The sequence below is a fragment of the Octopus sinensis genome, linkage group LG5 (assembly GCF_006345805.1).
Source record: "Octopus sinensis linkage group LG5, ASM634580v1, whole genome shotgun sequence".
In the NCBI taxonomy this organism is placed as follows: Eukaryota; Metazoa; Mollusca; class Cephalopoda; order Octopoda; family Octopodidae; genus Octopus; species Octopus sinensis.
This window is the reverse complement of record NC_043001.1, coordinates 43930305-43950448: the sequence shown is the minus strand read 5'-3', so window position 1 is coordinate 43950448 and position 20144 is coordinate 43930305. Positions and strand designations below refer to the sequence as shown.

At 36.5% G+C, this 20144-nt stretch overlaps 1 protein-coding gene across 2 annotated transcripts; it reads right to left on the bottom strand.

The window, feature by feature from the left end:
• Nucleotides 1-10023: 10023 nt before the first annotated feature.
• Nucleotides 10024-19929, bottom strand: LOC115211882 (transmembrane protein 147). 2 transcript variants are annotated; one of them, XM_029780621.2, is made up of 6 exons: nt 19790-19929; nt 15591-15726; nt 14996-15132; nt 12328-12412; nt 12037-12158; nt 10024-10454 (listed from the first exon to the last, which is right to left on the bottom strand). In XM_029780621.2, the coding sequence occupies exons 1-6, from the start codon at nt 19864-19866 to the stop codon at nt 10340-10342; spliced, it is 672 nt and encodes a 223-aa protein (XP_029636481.1). In that variant the 5' UTR covers nt 19867-19929; the 3' UTR covers nt 10024-10339. The 2 variants fall into 2 exon arrangements, with proteins under 2 accessions (XP_029636481.1, XP_029636480.1); XM_029780620.2 differs by lacking the exon at nt 19790-19929 and adding an exon at nt 19259-19359 and having other exon boundaries at nt 10031-10454.
• Nucleotides 19930-20144: the final 215 nt, after the last annotated feature.

Here is a 20144-nt window from a genome sequence, read left to right as displayed (position 1 = left end):
TTCAAATACTTTTTATTTAATGTTGTAGTCAATGTTCCGCTTTTTCAGTACCCAGATGTTGTTGGCCAGTGTCATGGTTGGTTTTTGTCGGTGTGTCTGAAAATCTAGAAGTTTCCATTTGGAACTACATGATGAAGTTTAGGTATCTCTGTATAAATTACTCTCCAAAGAAAATTATTAAATGTCCATAATTGTTATATGGCATTGTGGAATAACAATAACTGTTGCAATCTTCATACCATCTATTCCATTTAGCAGAGAGGAACTATTATATTCAACAGAATTGGGCAAGCTTAGCGAATATGGCCATACACGTACGATCCGAATGCAACTGAGCTTAGGAAGACTCTGGAGTGGATGGTTGAAAAGTATGAAGAAATTGACAGGAAGGACGTTTGTGGAAAACTTAAAGTTGTTTGATACCTGTAAAAGATGTGGGGCACAGCTGTGTCTCTTGCTGTGCTCCTACGTCCTTTTCAGGCCAAGAAATCTTATTAATTGACCAGTAATGTAGGAAACTGATGATTATTTAAGTTTTAATAAAACGACAGGTAAATGAAGTGGTAAGTCGGAAATTTTCCTTCTGTTTACCAAGTGAGTCTTAAATTATTCACTTTTTCTCTGTCAGTGATTACAAATTCTCGTCCGAGTATGTTGCTGGTTGCGAGTCCGTGTCATTGAAAAAGTCGAAAAAGGCCGAAATGCATCTGGCCCTCTCATTGGCCGTTGCTGGGACGAGTGTTCGTCTCTTTGATATTTATTGTTTTTAACAGAGCAAGTCCAATTATCTCAAGAAAAATACAGCAGAGCTAACCTATCGACAGTGTGTATACACTAAGTATGATGCGTAGATGGATACTGCTTCATAGATTATTGCAATGTCTTAAATTCTGTGAACTCCATCTTCTGACACTCGGAAAAGGTGCCATTGAAAGGGAACTAGATGGACCGAATTGCCTAGTGCTTCGCTGATTACTAAATATTATCTTCCTTTGTTGAATAGTAGAAACATGGTTCGTGCAACCCAGAGAATAGAATTAAGTGTGTTTCGTTTAGTGAATTGTTTGAACATTTCTTGGACTTTGTTTCGTTTCTGCACACGCAACGGTAGATCAGTGTAAAAATAAGTAGGAGGCTGCTCTATAGTGTTTTCAGAAAGCTTCCACTTATCATAAATTTCAATAAATTGTTTGAAACTACTAAAAGTTGCAGTTATCGAGGCATCAGAAATGACTGTTCGTTGTTTTAAACTATTGAAATGCATTCTTTACAGTGTGTGATTAGCTTTTTGATTCATCTCACACAAGTAAAAATAATCTGTTCAATAGACTGCCAAGACGCTATGATCATACTTTATCTAACCAAAACTTCATACATTTTTCTTTTCTTTGTGTACATCAGTTTATGATGAAAATATACAAAAGTTAGCTGCAATCATCTTTCTGAGAATGGTTTTCCTCTAAAATATAACAGCCCAGTTATAGTTTCATGGATTCCCTCTGAAACATAAATAATGATTAAAGTACAAGCCCAACTACAATAAAAGGACATTTCATCCACAAAATATGTGGATGAAATGCTGATAACTGTTGTCTTCATATTCTACCAAGGTCAACTTTGTCTTTCAACCAATAAAATAAAATAACAGTCAAGTTCTAGGCCAATGTAATCAACTAACCTATCCTTTCAAAATGACTAGCCTTGTGTCTAAATTAGAAAAGATTATTATTATTATTATTATTATTATTATTATTATTATTATTATATTATCATTATTATTATTATATTATTATTATTATTATTATTCATTTAACGTCTGCTTTCCATGCTTGCAGGATTAGACGATTTGACTGAAGCTGGTACGCTGGAGAGCTGCACCAGATTCCAATCTGATTTAACATGGTTTCTACAGCTGGATGCCCTTCCTAACGCCAACCACTCCAAGAGTGCAATGGGTGCTTTTTACGTACCACCGGCAACAGCCACAATTACGATTTCACTTGGCTTGGCGAGTCTTCTCAAGCACGGCATATCGCCCTGGTCTCGGTCACTTATCATTACTTCCGTGGGGCTCAACGTTCGAAGGGCGCTCTTTACGTGCCATCGTATATTTATATCAAATCTCTCCGTTACTTTCTAAATCAACTGAAACAAGAGATCTGTGAAACTAAGATCATTGTTTGTGAGATACGAAACGTTTTCCCAAGGACTGGAAATAGTATTAGCATAATGCACTGAACATTTCTAACACAAACTACAATGAGAATGCTTCTGTTGTGATTCTTAAAATTCATTAATTCACCGGCATTTCATGTTCGTTGTTTATTTATCAAGTTGTAAAAGATAACAATCTACAAAATTTTCCACTCTTTTTAACGAGTTTGCTAACTATTTTCAAAAGGAAATATCTTTCCCCAACCAGGATAGAAATATATTGTACAAGCTCAGGTATTTGCCGGAATTATGTAACATAATTACAGTGGCAAGCTGGTAAGACCGTTACTCAACTGGATAAATGTATAGAGCATTTCTTCCATCGTTTTATGTTCTGAGTTCAAATGCTGCTGAGGTCAACTTCGCCTGTCATCCTTCCAGGGTCAATGAAATAAGTACCAGTTTAACATTGGAGTTAATGCGCCAAATTTAGAAGGAATTATACGACAGAATTTGTATTTACATGATCTGGTTTACTCAGACTTGAATTGTAACTCATCTAGATACTTTACAAGTTTTGTTGCAAGACTTAGCGCTTGATGTTTAAAATAGCAGTTCAACTACTTAAATCTTTTATAATGTACATCAACACAATAATTTGACAAGTGTAAGAACATGAAAGTTATAGACATGGAAATGAAGCTACGTGACATACGTCTTTCAAGCAAGTATTGGTGACATGAGTGGGGCAAAATGGTTTCAACCTGAAAATCAAAACCAGTACTTATCTAAATGACTTATCATTTTTCTACAGTACTTCTCTTCAACACTTGCTTTTAGTTCAAATACTGAGCGAAACTCATGAATTTTAATCTTTTGAGACTGATGAGATAAGATATATAGTGGTAGTGACAATACCGAGCATGACTCCTTCCTTAAAAGCAGAAGCCTTTGTCTTATCCAAAGGTGAAAAAATGTAATAGTAACTATGAATTGCTAATTATTAAAGTGAAAAATGAAGGAGACATAGATTCACTATGCTACATTGCAGATGAACTTAATGAACCTTGTTAATTGTTACCAATGCCAGCTATTACCAGTTTCCTTGGATTCTGGAGCTAATCTATATTAGTTGGGTTTTGCATTTATATGTGTATGTAAGTATATATATCATCTTATAAAAGGGAAGCCGATCTCTGTGTCTATCACATATTTTTAGAAATGGAGTAGAAAAGTTGCTGAGAGAGAGAGAGAGAGAGAGAGAGTGAGTGAATGATAGATAGTAGTGTTGTCACTATAGTAACTAAAAAGTTTGATTAAAAACACGAATTCAACACAACACAGACTTCAAAAAAGGGTTATATAATGTCACATTAGTTAAGAGGGGCGTTATGTGTGTGTCTTTCAAAATACAGACAATGCAACACAGACTTTAAAAAAAACAATTTCAAAGGTACCCTGCCGGTGGGACGTAAAAAGCACAATTCAAACGTGATCGCTACCAGTGTCGCCTTACTGGCACGTAAAAAAACATTCGAGCGAGGTTGTTGCCAGTGCTGTTGGACGGGCTCTCGTGCAGATGGCACGTAAAAAACAGCATTTGAGCGTTGCTAGTACCGCTTGACTGGCCCCCGTGCCGGAGGCACGTATAAGCACTCACTACACTCTCGGAGTGGTTGGCATTAGGAAGGGCATCCAGCTGTAGAAACTCTGCCAGATCAGATTGGAGTCTGGTGCAGCCATCTGGTTCGCCAGTCCTAAGTCAAATCGTCCAACCCATGCTCGCATGGAAAGCGGACGTTAAACGCTAATGATGATAGCGACAGAAAATGACCTAGTATATATATATATATTATATATATATATACCAATTAAGGACTGAACACGAAAGGTGGACAGTCAACATGCTAGATATAGACGTCAAATCGCCATTCTCCACAAAGATTTTGTTCTCAAATAAAAATAAAAAATAAAAATAAAAATAAAAATAAAAATAAAAATAAAAATTTTATTTTTATTTGAGAACAAAATCTTTGTGGAGAATGGCGATTTGACGTCTATATCTAGCATGTTGACTGTCCACCTTTTGTGTTCAGTCCTTAATTGGTATATATAAATATTTTAATCTTCGGATTCTTTTTAATGTGCTAGACCACTGGTTTTAATTGACTAACATCAATTTATACCCTTAATTTATATATATATATATATATATATATATATATATGATTTTTATACTATCTTTATACATGACTTGCAACTTCTTTACATTCTTATAAAAAATGGTATGACTACGCATATATAAGTTTCTTAAGCACTTGGGTTATTATAACTTTATGTAGTGTACTTTGCCTAACAGATTTCAATGAGTCCCTGATCCCTCTCCAAGTTGAGCACTTATTAATTTCAGTGCTACAGCTGCTTTAAATAGCATTGGATAAAATAGGAATCACAGATCTCTTAGCTGGATGTTTCATTATATTAACAACTTTTATCATTAATAGCCTTCAGAGATAATAAACGAAGAAGAAAAACAATTGAAGACTATGCCAACACTATCTTCAGCTGTTACAAATATAACTATCACTAAAAAGATTGCTTTGTAACTATCTGATTCTTGGTTCAATCACACTTGGAAAACCTCGAAAAATTATTCTACTATAACCTCTGGGAGCCAATACGTCGTTTTAACTTGCGCTTTTTTTCATACTATCATGGGTTGGCTGGAATTTGTTGAATCAGATTTTCTACAGCTGGACGCCCTTCCTGTTGCCAACCCTTACCTGTGTCCTAGTAAAGTAACATTTCTTCATGGCCAGACAGATTTCCATGGGAAACTGGAAACAAACGGATACCACTTGTATGTCGGTGACACTTCTTTACAAGTATCATGCGATGTCAAAACAAAGAAACGCTAACAGTACATTATATATATATATATATAAAATCATCATCATTTAACGTCTGTTATCCATGCTGGCATAGGTTGGACGGTTTAACTGGGTTGGCACGCTGGAAGGCTGCGTCAGGCTCAGTCTGATTTGACAGTTTCCTACGGCTAGATGACCTTCCTAATGCCAACCACTCTGCGAGTGTAATGGCTGTTTTTACGTGCCACCGACACGGGTGCCATTTGCGTGACGCCGGTATCTGCCACGACTGCGACATTCCTTGGCTTGATGGGTCTTCTTCTCAAGCACGACATAATGCCAAATGTTTTGGTCATTGCCTCCGCGAGGCTGAACACTCGAAAGGAACACAGCCACTTCGCCTCCGTGAGACCCAACGTTCAAAGGTTGATCTTTTACGTGCCACCAGCACGAGTGCAATTGGCTTGACGAGTCCTCTTAAGCAGAGCGCATGGCCAAAGGTCTCGGTCACTAGTCATTGCCTTTGTGGGGTTCAAAGTTCGAAGATCACGCTTCACCACCTCGTCCTATGTCTTCCTGAGGCTACCTCTACCACAGGTTCCCTCCACAGTTAAAGATCAGCACTTCTTTACACAGCTGTCCTCGACCATACGCATTATATGACCATACCAGTGCAGTCGTCTATCTTGCACACCACATCTGATTCCTCTTATGCCTAACTTTTCTCTTAAGATGCGATGCATACTGCCTTCATTTCTCTCAAGCCTACACATGTCCTTGGCTGTTATAGCCCATGTTTCACTGCCATGCAACATAGCTGTTCACCCACAGGCATCAAGCAATCTGCCTTTCACTCGAAAGAGACCCTTTGTTGCCAGCAGGGGTAGGAGCTCTCTGAACTTTGCCCAGCCTAATCTTATTCTCACAGCTACACTCTCAGAACAACCACCTCCACAACTAATCTGGTCGCTTAGATACCGGAAGCTATCTACTACCTGTAGCTTCCCCCACTGGCAGTTGATGGAGTCTATTTTCCGCACATGTTCAGCATTTATTATGCCTGTGCACCTTCCACATATAAAAATTAGTTTCTCTGTTAACCTTCCTTTCATGTTGCTGCAGCTTTTGTGTGTCCAAAGCTTACACTGGGTCCATCTTATGGAGTTTCTACTTACACCTTTTCTACAGATTGAGCAGGGTCATCTACCTGAGATTTGTGATATGTCTGCCTTCCTACTTACTATATCTTTGGATTTTGCTAGGCTCTTTGATTCTAGACCTTGTTTCCATACCTGGAACTTCTCTAGTTCAGGTAGTGATTCAGCTATAAGAACAAGGTCATCTGCATAGGGGAGCTCCCACAGGCAGCCTGTCTTGAATTCCTGTTAATGCCTGGAGGACTATGATGAACAAGAGGGGGCTGAACACCAACCCATGGTGAACCCGTACTGCACTCTGAATTCGTCGCTGTACTCGTTGCCCACCTTCACCTTACTGGTAGCATCCCTGTACAAGGCTTGTACAGCTCTCACCAACCACTCGTCTATCACTAGTTTCCACATTGACCACCAGATCATGGATAGGGGGACTCTGTCAAAAGCTTTCTCCTAGTCAACAAATGCCAAGTACAGATGTTTATCTTTGGCTTGGTATTTCTCCTGCAATTGCCTTACCAGAAATATAGTATCAGTGGTGCTGCTACCTGGCACAAGCCCAAACTGCATCTCATCTAGATGAACTCTCCCCCTGATTAGTTTGGTTATGACTCTCTCCACAACTTTCATCACCTGATCCAACAATTTGATACTTCTGTAATTATTTCTACCTGAGGCATCACCTATACCTTTGTTGAATTTGACTATGGTGCTGCTACACCAGTCATTGAGTATGACTCCTTCATGAATCACCTGATTTACAATACAAGTGACTAGACCATAACCCACACCACCAGATATTTTAAGCATCTCAGCAGTGATTCCTGATGGGCCGGAGGTTTTCCCTGTCTTCGTATCCTTAATTGCTTTATCTACCAGGGCACTGTCAATTCAGATAGCTGGTCCCTCAGTTGCATCAACATTTGGTAGACACTCCTTCCATTCATTCTCCATGTTCAGCAGTCTTTCATAATGGCATCTCTAAGCCTCTTTCTTTGCAGACTCATCAAAAACAAGTGCACCATCATCCATGCAGACACATTTCTTACCTATGGCATCACAATTTTCTCTCACACAGTCTTGCAATCTGAAATACTTCAGTTCGTTGGTCCTCACAGCACCGAACATTGGCAAACTTCTTTTTTGTTTCTCCCTTAGTTAGATATACCTGTCTCCTAGCTTCCCCTTTGGCTATCTGATAGTTTCCTGCTACCCCCACTCTTCCAGGCCCGTTTCTTTTCTGTAATGTACCTGTCTACGGTGTTGTTCCACCACCACGTTACCCTAGGTCTGGAAGGGACTTTGCACCAGCCACAGATTTGGTCTGTGGTACTCAGCAAGCTATCCCACAGGAATTCCCAGTTGCCCTCTATGTCACAAGTTTGTAGCTGCCCGCTCTCATCAAATTTCTCAATTAGGATGACTCTAAATCTTTGACCATATGAAGGGTCCTTAAGCTTCCAGATCCTTCTTTTCCAGATTGGTCTGCTTCTTGGAGTCTAAAGTCACTAACAACTAGTCTATGTTTGGGAGAGGGGGTACATTCTTTACCAGAGAGAGTCTTTGCATTTAAGAGCAACCATGCATCTTGCCGTCTGGTGAGAATAAAATCTATCTGGCAAGCAAAGTCACCTGATTGATATGTTGGCTGGCTTCTTGAAGTTGGTGTTGCAGATCAAAAGGTTATTCCCATCACAGAACTCCCGTAGCCTTGTTCCCTATTCATGTTGGAAACCGATTCCATGGTACCCATGGTAGATATTGAGCTGCCATCCAACATGCCTATTGAAATCCCCAGCCATGAAGATGAGATCATTGTCGTTCATCTTTGAGGTAACCTAGGTTTCTTTCAGTTTCCATCTACCAAAACTACTCACAAGGGTTTGAGTGGTCCAGGGCTATAATAGAAGACACTTGCCCAAGGTGTCCCTTGCTAGGACATGTTGATGGAAAGCAAACTTCTCAATCATACAGCTACACTTGAGCTTTGTAAATGGAATTTATTAAACAGAAATTATATGAAAATATACTGTATGTATGTGTGTGAGGATTGACAAGTGGTTTTGCATGGGCAGATGTATTATTTTACTTAGTGTCTGTATCACTGTTTACACTGATTTTTAAAACTGATGTGTTTATTGTATTCCTTTATGTCCTCTAAGTGAGTAATGCAAAAGCCATTCTGTCATTTCATTTCAAATTACAACATTGAACCTCTACTGAGGCAAGACCCATCTAACCCATAGCAATATGGATAAACACATAAAATAAGGATGACGGTAGAGATGGTGATGACTATGAGTGACTATCTTTGATGCTAGCCAGCATCTGCTACAGGTTACAGACACAAGACTGGTGCAATCATCATTTTATGTCTGCTTTTCCATGCTGGCATGGGTTGGATGGTGGCCAGTCAGAACTAGCACATATTCAAGGAGTATAGCTCATCTAGACAAGTCAGAGGGACCTCATCTCACTCACATTTCATTTAGGCTTAGTTTCTATAGCTGGATGCCGTTCCTAACACCAACCACTACAGAGTACAAGGTGTTTTTTAATACCATTAGAACTAGAGAGGTATCATGTCGTCATCATGACCTGAGGATCTTCATAATGTTAGAAGAGTGTACTTGGTGTGATTTTTGTGACACCAGCACTGCAGAGGTAGCCAAGTACTCGACATGACAAAAGGGAGCTACAATCCCACATCTCTGCTGCCTCGTCAGGAGAGTGAAATGCATGAATGATAGCAATAAGAGGGATGTGTAATGGGAGAGGAGTGACAGGCGTACTTGGTATTCTGAGATATGTATATTCTAGGCAACCTGACTGAAATAGCAACAAAGACAAGGATGATAGTAGTGTGAGCAATATACAGGTATGTGAAAGGGATGTGTGACATGAAGAGAGAGATGAATAAGGTAGGTAAAGGGTGACTGGCCTCTAACTTCTGATTTAGGTATATGGCCAGTGTTTAATGGGGATGATACAGTCAACTTAAATGACCTCAGTATATGACTGGTACTTATTTACTGATCATGGGAAGTTGAAATGCAAGCAGGATTTGAACTCAGAACATGATTTCTCACATCAACATAAACCACAAATTTGATGAAGGGAAGATGTCCAAGTGTGTGTATGTTTCGGGGGGGAAAGGAGTCAATTGAACTAATACTGAAATGTGCCAGGTACTCATGCAATCAGATACATGCAGTTTAGCGATTAGAGGACAATCTTAAGGAGGTTGAAGTTGTATGAGAAAAAGAATGTATGACGTGTTTAAAGAATGTGAGATGAGATAGTAAAGATAATGAGGAGGAAGAATGACATATGGATCGAGTAGGTTTGGGTGAAGTTGGAACTGTGTGGTACTTTGGAAAGGTACCTTGTAAGTGAATTTAGTAAATGGAAATGAAAACTACATGGAAGCCAGTTATGTGTGTGTGTGTGTGTGTGTGCATGTGTGTGTGTGTGTGTGTGTGTGTGTGTGTGAGAGAGAGAGAGAGAGAGCATGTGTATGTGAGAGCATGTGTGTGCATGTGCGTGACTGTGTCTCTATGTTTGTCCTCTGCCATCACTTGATGATCAGTGCTGGTTTATTTATGTCCTTGTAACTTAGAAGTTTAGCAAAACAACAGAATAAGTAGAGACTAAAAAATAAGTACTGGGGTCAATCCAAATAACTAAAACTCTTCAAGGCAGTGCCCCAGCATGGCCGCAATCCAATGACTAAAATAAAAGAGAAAAAAAAAACTACACATATCTAAGTTAATAGAGAAGTGAAATGTTTGAACATTGATGCAGAATAAATAAATAAATAAATAAATAAAAACAAAAGGCCTTCATTGCAGCTGTGTTGTAACAAAAACTGTAATTCGTTAAATACTGCAAAAACTTAATAAAAGACAATAATAAATTATTATTGCATTTACTGCCCTTCTTGTTTCCTCAATAAAACTCTTTTTTTTCCATACAAAATGAAATATTTCATTGATGAAGAAAATAGTTCAACAACTTAGAAATACGCCAGTGATGCTGCCTTGTGGCTTTCTCTTGATATAAATATGGCATTCACTCCTGAAGTATTTCAAGTCTGCATAGATAATCATATGAGAAATATTAAACAATTGAATCTAGGTGAAACAATCGAAGCAAGATGTTTTAACGTGACATCCCCAAGAACATCTGCATTGCAATTGTGCCGATACTTAGAGTGAACAGTCCTTTGCAGAATAATAAGGTCCAGGATCCCAAGTGGCCAGCATGGATGAGAATCCTGTGGAAAGAGAATTAAAACCAAGGTTAAACAAATAAAGAATTACATAAATACTCGCATCCACACAGCCTTTAAAGTAATCTCATGCATAACACACATCCACACACACATGGCATAGTGCTGTAGAAGCAAAATGTATTACAATAGAATAAGTTTTGCTAAACAAAACAGTGAAGAAATTAAAATAACCATTAACCCTTTAGCATTCAGATCACTCTGTCAAATGTAATGCTTATTTATCCACATATTTTGGTAAGTAGCTTGCTAACCAACCACATGGTTCCGGGTTCAGTCCCACTGCGTGGCATCTTGGGCAAGTGTTTTCTGCTATAGCCCCGGGCCGACCAATGCCTTGTGAGTGGATTTGGTAGACGGAAACTAAAAGAAGCCTGTCGTATATATGTATATATATATATGTGTATTTGTATGTGTGTGTGTTTGTGTGTCTGTCCCCCTAGCATTGCTTGACAACCGATGCTGGCATGTTTACGTCCCCGTCACTTAGCGGTTCGGCAAAAGAGACCGATAGAATAAGTACTGGGCTTACAAAGAATAAGTCCCGGGGTTGATTTGCTCGACTAAAGGTGGTGCTCCAGCATGGCCGCAGTCAAATGACTGAAACAAGTAAAAGAGTAAAAGAGTAAAAGAGATTATCTTCTAACTTTGAGATTTAATTTTTAGAATGATGTTATAGGGTTAGTGTTTGAACATAAAACAGATTGAATATTTTGGTTGGATATGGCCAGTTTGAATGCTAAAGGGTTAAATTTAGAGCACAAAAGAAAGCTAAATTATTAGAATACAGAATTATTACATGTATAATATAACATTTTAATATAATTATAGCAAGATGACTCGATACGAGATCACACAAACTACCTTATTATAAGATCTCTTGGATTCATTAACACTCAAGCTTTGTAACAGCAAGTTACAAAGTAAGCTCTATCAGTTATGTTGAATGAAAACATGCAAATGCAAAATGAGTATGATATGGTATATATTTTCATTATGCTAAATGTGCATTTTCAATGCTGACATGGTTCAGAAAAGTCTCTATGTAACATCTCTCTGTGGATCTTACACACAAGCCCAATCTCCACAGGTCTAACCTAATTAATACTTCTATATCTTCCTTCAACTTGTGACACTTCTTTCCCCTCAGCATGCCACATTCTTTGCTATTACTCATTCATAACAACATAGCCATCTTTCCTGTATGTATTTCTAGTACCTTTATCTTCTAATTTCTTTCTCACTTCATTTCCATTCAACTTGCCTTGCAAGTTTACACATCACATCCAACAAATCAAACTCACCTCATTCCTTCTCCAATAACTGTACATCTAAATTTACAAATGTTTCTTACACCCACCTCATAAACTGTGATTTTCATACACTTATCAAAATGACTAACAGACATGAAAATAATTAAAACCTTAAAAACTATTTTGTTCTCCTTTATTTCAATGAGAATATCTACAAAGGATTAGTATGAACTGGTTGTAATAGATAAAAGTTCCACATAATGCTTTGTAGAATCAATTCTTTTTCATAATATTGATGACAATTAGTTACTTACTCTACAATGAGTGGTCTGAAAGAACTGAGCAACAGAAGAATTAAAACAACTGGGAAGAGAGACTTGCGGAGATCACTACGTGTCCATAGCCATACCAAAAGAGCTGTTGAGATGTGTTGGATCTAAAATTTAACAAAATACATAAAATTAGTAATCTCATCCAATATTTTTTCATAGTAATAATTTATGAGCTATGGTAATAATTTATTGCAATCACATTGTTCCAACTCCAATCCAATAAATTGGTCAACTATCAATACTTTTAATTGCTAAGAATTGAATGTCACTCACCAAACTGACATTTGAGTCAAAACTCATTTGGATAAACTTCCAGTCAAACTCAATACCTCTTGCTCCAACCCAAAGTGGAATAAACCTGCAAGAAAAATCACTAGAAGTTATTTCAGAATAAGATTAAATATACTATTTAATCTAGAGCACATTACATAAGTGTAATAAGATTTCTGGAGATTTAGTTAATGTTCCAAATTAATTTTGCTATGAAAAAGTCACTTTTCTGAAGAATGGAGTTAATTTAAATGGTTTTTATATAATACAAATTTGTTTCAAGCTGATTCATAACAACCTAAAACAGCAGTGAATGAAGAGACTGAGAACACATAAATGCAAAGCAACGAAATGGAAGAGTTGGCAGCCAACAAATAGTTAGATAATACCAGCTTCCTTTCTGAACAATTTACTCCTAATTTCCAGTAAAAACTACCAGTAAATGTTATGAAAAAACATTTTTCAATAACAGATATACTATTTGTCTTTAGAAAGAAAACTAATATAGTTTCATTTGTTTTAGGTTTGTTTTCTCATGCTAGCATAGGTTGGTTGGATATTATTTGAGGCATTGTTTTACAGTTGGATGTCCTTTCTGAAGCTCACCCTTAATTGTTTTTCAAGTAAGGAAACACTTATTCCACACAGCTTCAAACGCACCAAAGTGCCTGGATGATATGTTGACAAGAAAACTGACTATAACACTGACTGCCACACTTTTGTTCAAGTAATCACAAAATGTAAACAAACATACATATGTGTACAACAGTCTTATTTCAAATCTACTCACAAGGCCTTGATCAGCCCAGGGCTATAGTAGAAAACACTTGTCCACAGTTCCACACAGCTGGAATGAACTGAAAAACATGTGGTTCAGAACAAATTTTTCAATCACACAACCATGCATGTACATATTAGCCATGCCTCGGTAATTTTTCAGTGTTAAGTGACATCATAATCATGGCCAATGCTGGTGAGATGTAAAAGACACCCAGTCCACTCTGTAGAGTGGTTGGCATTAGGAAAGACATCCAGCCAGAGAAACCAAGCCAAAACAGCTTACAATCTCCAGTGTAACCCATCCCAGCATGGAAAATGGATGTATGATGATGAGGACAATAAAACTTACTTGGAAGTCATATTTGTAGCAAATAACATGAAAGTCATTACAGATGTTAAACTTCACAATCTCTCATAATCTGACAACCTACTCTCCAATAGCTTCAAGACTCACTCACTACATATAGCAAGGAAGGAAAGACTACTATCACAACAACCTTAAAACTAAAAATGCCCCACATGTATAACAATGACAAAAGACATTTGTTCCTCTCAGGAACCAGAAAATACTTTTTTGATCTAATTAGTTGATGAGTCTCTTTAAAGCTCGAGTACAACCGAAAGAGTACTGCTGACATGGCTGGAACAATTCTGTTACTCCACATAGTAGAAAACTAATATAAATGATTACAAAACATTTCCTCAGTAGCAAAATGGTAATAATAATGACAATACACTAAACAGAAAGAGACAACATACGGTTGGATAAGCGGCAAGAGTGTGAGAAGAGAGGCAGTTATAGTGCCTGGGGAGAGTGAGATATGTATCATGGTGGAGAGATAATTTAGTGGCAGGGAGGATGATCAATGCAAAATGTGAGTGGAGAGGGACACTATATTAAGAATGGAGGATGGCTGCCAAGTAAAGTGGTCACAGGTGGTGAGAAAGATAACTAGTATCACAGAAAAAGATGATGAAATATGTAGTTTTGTTCTCATTTAATTGCAACAGTAAAATATTAGTTTGAAAGGTTATATACCTGTGCATGTGTTTCTGTCTGTGTGTGTGTGCATGTGCATGAAGGTGCATGACTCAGTGGTTAGAGCATTGGACTCACAATTATGAGGTAGTGAATTCAATTCCTGGACTGGCCTGTGTGTTGCGTTAGTGAGCAAAACACTTTATTTCATGTCGCTCCAGTTCACTCAGCTGTAGAAATGAGTTGCAACATCACTGTTGCCAAGCTGTATTGGCTTTTGCCTTTCCCTTGGATAACACTGGTGGCATGGAGAGAGGAGGCTGGTATGCATGGGCGACTTCTTCCATAAACAACCTTGCCCAGACTTGTACCTCAGAGGGGAACTTTCTAGGTATAATCCCACGGTCATACATGACCAAAGGGGTCTTTACCCTAAATATATATATATATATATATATATAGGGGACGAATTCACAAAAAAACATAAGACAAAGACAGGTGGTGTAGAAAACAAACAGATGTATTAGTATAACGCTCAGGAATTGAAAAAGTCTTATATATATCATCATCATCATTTAACCTCTGCTTTCCATGCTGGCATGGGTCGGACAATTTGATTGAGGTCTGGCAGAGTTTCTACAGCTGGATGCCCTTCCTAACACCAACCACTTCAAGAGTGTAGTGGGTGCTTTTACATGCCACCAGCACAAGGGCCAGTTTGGTGGTACTGACAACAGCCACACCCATATATATATATATATATATATATATATATATATATACACACACACATACATGGTCAGTAAAATTTGGTGCTGTTTAACAGAATTTTGTAAATCTCATATGAACAAAAATCAGTTTCAATGAAGTTTAAAAGTATAGGGAAATAAAGTTTCAAGCAAGACAACTTACCTGGTCATAATAAGTTCAGCTGTAGCCCAACCCATACCAGCAATAAGAAACTTAAGCTGGCCTTTAGCTGGAATGGAGTTCATTAGAAGATAAAGACCTACAAGGTCAGCAAGATCAACAAAGCATTTCAGTGTTTCCTGTAAGAAAAAAGTAGAATTCCATAAACTCTAATTTTAAAAAATGTTGATATATTGGAATATTGTGACATATGTATAGGAGAAGGTGACTTGAGTCAGGTAGAAAGTGCTTTATCTGTTGAAATGGAAGATGTGGAGACTTTAACAAGTGAATGGATAACATAAAGACTTGAATCAAATAGGAAATGTTGACAGTGAAGATTTTGAATAATTAGTTTTGTAAAGGCTTTTGAAGTGTCAGTGACTAGAGATTTTAAAAGATTTCTGGTTCATCCTAATATCTTAAAAATTGTCTGGAATTATCTTCCAGGATAATATACAGAAACAATGCTGAAAAAACTATAAAGTACTTTCTATACCTAAAGTAAACGTAAAAAAACTCAATGAGCATTCTTTATATAAAGAAAAAAAGGAAAAGAATCTAATAAATTAATAAAATTTTTACTTTGTCAACTTACCCCTACAACATCCAAAGAATCAGAACTAAATTCTGTAGCTGGAAAGAAGGTTGCTAACACCAACATCTTACATAGTTGAGTGAAAAGGTATGCAGTCCCAGCTTGGACACATTTCCAGAAGGCACTGTATTCAGCCCTAAAATATATTAAAAAATACATAGCAAATATCAAGACTGCTTAACAAAAATCAGATGCTCATGTCCAGAAAGTGTTTCAGATCTGAACATCTAATTCAATACAAAACACAAATGCTGTCCTATGCCTTATTACTTTGACTAATGTATTATTTATTCATTCCCATTATTTTGAATTAAGCATGCATTATCTAAAAATATGCAATCACATAATTGAAATCTCAAAGTTTATAGCTTTGAGATCTCAAGTATGTGATTGCATATTTTTAGAATGACATTATAGAATAGATGCGAGAAGCTGAATCTGGCCAATTCGAAGATAAAACATGTAGAATATTTGGGCCATATATGGCCAGTTTAAATGCCAAAGGGTTAACCCTTTCATTACTAACCCGGCTGAAATCGACTTTGACTCTGAGTACAAATGTCTTGTTTTCATAAGTTTTGAATTAAAATCTTCCACCAAACCTTAGTCACAGTTTATGTTCCTAACACTGGCTGAATGATAACTAAGTAATTTTACTAAATTCTTTGTTATATTTAAAGTAATTGAAAGAAACACAGAGCATCTCAAAATAAATACAGTAAGGAAAGGGTTAAACTACACTTTATGCATCTAGAAGAATATACCTAGCATGCACATACACATTTGGGCCTCTTTAGAGGAAAACAAAAATAACATTATCCAATTGACAAGTTTTCACTCATCAACACTATGACCAGTCTAACCCTTTCTCTTCCACTCTACTGCATCTGACTTTGCCCCACTAAACACCAAGTTAATAGTATACCGCCACATGTTGCTCTAACTCAATGCACTAACCTTCTCCACTTCCACCATCTTTACACTCACTAAACACTGCCTACAATTACACTCTGAAACTTGTTTTTACCAATCAAACCAATGAAGGAGCCTCAAACATTCAGCCTGCAGCAGCATTTAATCTGACCTCAAGTCCAGTTTTATCAAAGGAAAACATTATCAATTTTTGATTTTAAAATATTCTGTAAAATATGTTTATATTGCTAGCATGCATTCAAGGTCAGATGCCAATTAGAATTGTGATTAGACAAATCAATGATTCTTTCACAATTTCAGAGTTCTTACTTAACCCTTGAACATTCAGATTATTCTGTCAAAAGTAATACTTCTTTATTCACATTGCTTTGAATTAGCCATGCATTAACTTGTAGCTTTGAGACTTCAATGATGTGATTGAGTATTTTTAGAACGACATTGCAGGGTAGGTGTGACAAGCCAGATCTGGCTAGTTTGAACATAAAGTGGGTTGAATATTTGGGCTGGATATGGGCTGTTAAAATGCTGAAGGGTTAATACAACTGTATATATCTAGCATATATAAATCACAGTATGTGTGTGTGTATTGACTAACGCAAACATTTCCACAATTCTCAACTGATTTTCACCAAACTTTATACACACATTACTTATGTCCCAAGGATGGTCATGCACAATAACATTCTACCCAGAGCTCCTGCATAAATGGGCATACTAGGAAAAACGATGGTTTACACAGGCTTTTCTCTAATTCATTGTATGTAGGGTCTTCCACATTTTTTTAATCTATACAGTCATATATTGGCATTAGAAAATATTTTCTAGTGGCTTTCACATTTTTTTGGTTTATTATTTATTTATATGTTGTGATTGTGTATTTTTATTTTCTATATTTTTTTATATGTGTATTGAGTGTTTTGGTTAGAGAATATTATAAAAGTGAAAGGATTTTGTCTATTTATTTTGACTGCTTCCCATACTTTTTTAATCTATATGGTCGTATATTTGCATTACAGAATATTTTTTTGTTATTTTCACATTTTTTTTATTTATTATTTATTTATATGTTGTAATTATGTATTATCACTTTCTATATCTTTTTATATATGTGTATTGTTCGAGTGTTTTCATTGGAGAATATCATAAAAGTGAAAGGATTTTGTCTATTTATTTATTTATTTTGACTGTCCACTTGCAATGGTGATTGAATTGACCAGGAACACTGTACGCAATGAATATCCAGTACCAAACAATCCTAATTTCCATATTTAAACTGCATTAAACTTTGGCAAGCTTACCTTTACCTATTATGAGTTACTTGAAAGGTGATGTTCCCGTCTCTCTCCTCTATTTGTTTATACCTTTGTTTACCTACCAATGCGTTATTTCACAGGATGCTTATTTACCCATCCATTATGATATTTTGACTGTTGTCCATTGTTTCAAATATGCTTTAGCATTGTCATTCTAGCCTTTTTTAAACAACCACAAGAAATTTCACTTTCATGTACAACAACTATATTTTGTAGTCATTATCTGTAATCTACTCCCAAAACACTTCAGTAGCACTACTTTGCATTGCATGCAAATTTATATGTTCTATGATCATAAAAGTGCAATGACCTCCACAATAACCGGCCTTCAATTTGGTTTTCTGTTAAGTTAATCGGAAACAGATTGCTGTGCTACACATAAACCTTCTCAGTAGTTCAATTGTTTGGTGAAAAATACCACCAAAGCAACTTAAACCATCCAAAAGACGGGTGTGTTTGCTAGTATATATATATATATTTCATAAACCATGTCAATGAATTTTTACCACATAACTCTGCATCTTCAGTCTAGCCCACAAAGCCTAACAAGTTTGATATTCTTGTCTTTACAAGACCACTCGACCTGCTAGAAATAGTAACCAAATCTCTCTCAAATCATGCAATATCATTTTAAAAAAGTACCCATTAAACGATGTCATCCTAGGTACAGTATCTGAAAGAATGACATACATTTGATCATAATGCTGCACATTTCAAGCTTATCTGATGCTAAACAACTTTCTTCCCTTCACATGCCAATATTACTATGTTTATTGCACTACACTATGAGACCTACATAAAACCAGGTTGACTGGGTTGTTAACAGCTAGGTATCTTTAGGTGATTCCTGTACCCTTATTAATCTACTTAATTATGTGCCATTACCATCAGCTTTTTCCCTAGTACACTATATTCTCAACAGAGGGTGATACTGAACAGAAGATATGTCACAGACTGTCTTGCAAGGTTTACTTCACTAAAAGCCTTGGAATGCTGATATAATTACACTTCTAAAGTTTTTGAAAGATTAACTAAGGAAGTATTAAAATAAACAATGTTGGAGGTGTCACAATTAAAAAACCAAAGCAATTACTACTGTAAAGCCTAGAATGACACTAAAACTGAGACCGGCTATAAATAGTAACCAAATTCCCTTGGATGATCCTCTAACATCTTAAGAACAGGACACATTGGAGAACATAATTCAACACAAGGCGGAGGTAAACCACCGGTTTTCGGTGTAATTAAAACCCTAACCTCCAACCTCCGGGTTTACGTATTCTTTATCTTCGCCCCAACACAATTCTGAAAAAGAAGAATCTATGCGGCTCGAATACCTCTGAACATATCTGCTCAGTTGGGGCTGACATGGAGCTAATCACTTACATAAAGTTTTTAAAATATATTTTCTACTATACTTACATTCCAGAACATCTGTACACTATTACATAAGGCACGTATGCCAATGCGACACAGTTCCCGAAGTGAAATAAAGTCATAATTGGAAGCCGACAGAAAGCAGGTGGACATTTCAATGATAAAAAATTCGAAATTTTAAGAGAGTAATTTTAAAATAATTGTTTCTTACAGATATGAATTTAAAGCACAATTATTATTAGTAAATAATCTAAAATTTGCTAGTTTTTGGTTTGGTAAATTTCTCCTCGGTAAGGAATGAATGCCGTTATTTCGGTAAAAAAGAAAGCAAAATAAAAGGGAAACATTGCCATATAGGCATTTTATATAAATTATAGTGGCCTTATATAGTTATGTATAGTTAACAAAGTATATTATAACGATCTGAGAGTCAAATTATTACGTTTAGAAAGTTAAATTAGAATTAAACACGATGGACCATGCTCGTTACTTACACGGTCGGTGAAACATGCTACGATGTTGATGTTCGTTTTCACTTACATAAAGTTTTTAAAATATATTTTCTACTATACTTACATTCCAGAACATCTGTACACTATTACATAAGGCACGTATGCCAATGCGACACAGTTCCCGAAGTGAAATAAAGTCATAATTGGAAGCCAACAGAAATACTTTCTTAATCAAGCAACGAAACGGTGTAAAAGGGAAAAAAACCCCAAAGCTAATACATAACTATACATCATTTTGTTCGGTAACTATCTTAAAGCCGACGAACTCTACAAAAACAAAAACTATAAATAAACACAGTGACTCACTTAATACATAGATCTTTGATTTATTAATTTTTTATCAAATATTATATCAAATTATTGATACTTCAATGAGAACGTATTTCCGGCCGGAATTTTTTAAAGCTGGATACTTATAC

Bases quoted from the DNA above. Each gene is read 5' to 3' on its own strand.
- LOC115211882 (XM_029780621.2), bottom strand. From the start codon at position 19,866: ATGACTTTATTTCACTTCGGGAACTGTGTCGCATTGGCATACGTGCCT. The intron at 12,413-14,995 runs GTAAGTTGTCTT...TTTTTCTTGCAG, and splicing joins GCTGAACTTATTATGACCAG to GTTTATTCCACTTTGGGTTG. The intron at 12,159-12,327 runs GTGAGTGACATT...GTTAAATTTTAG, and splicing joins TTGACTCAAATGTCAGTTTG to ATCCAACACATCTCAACAGC.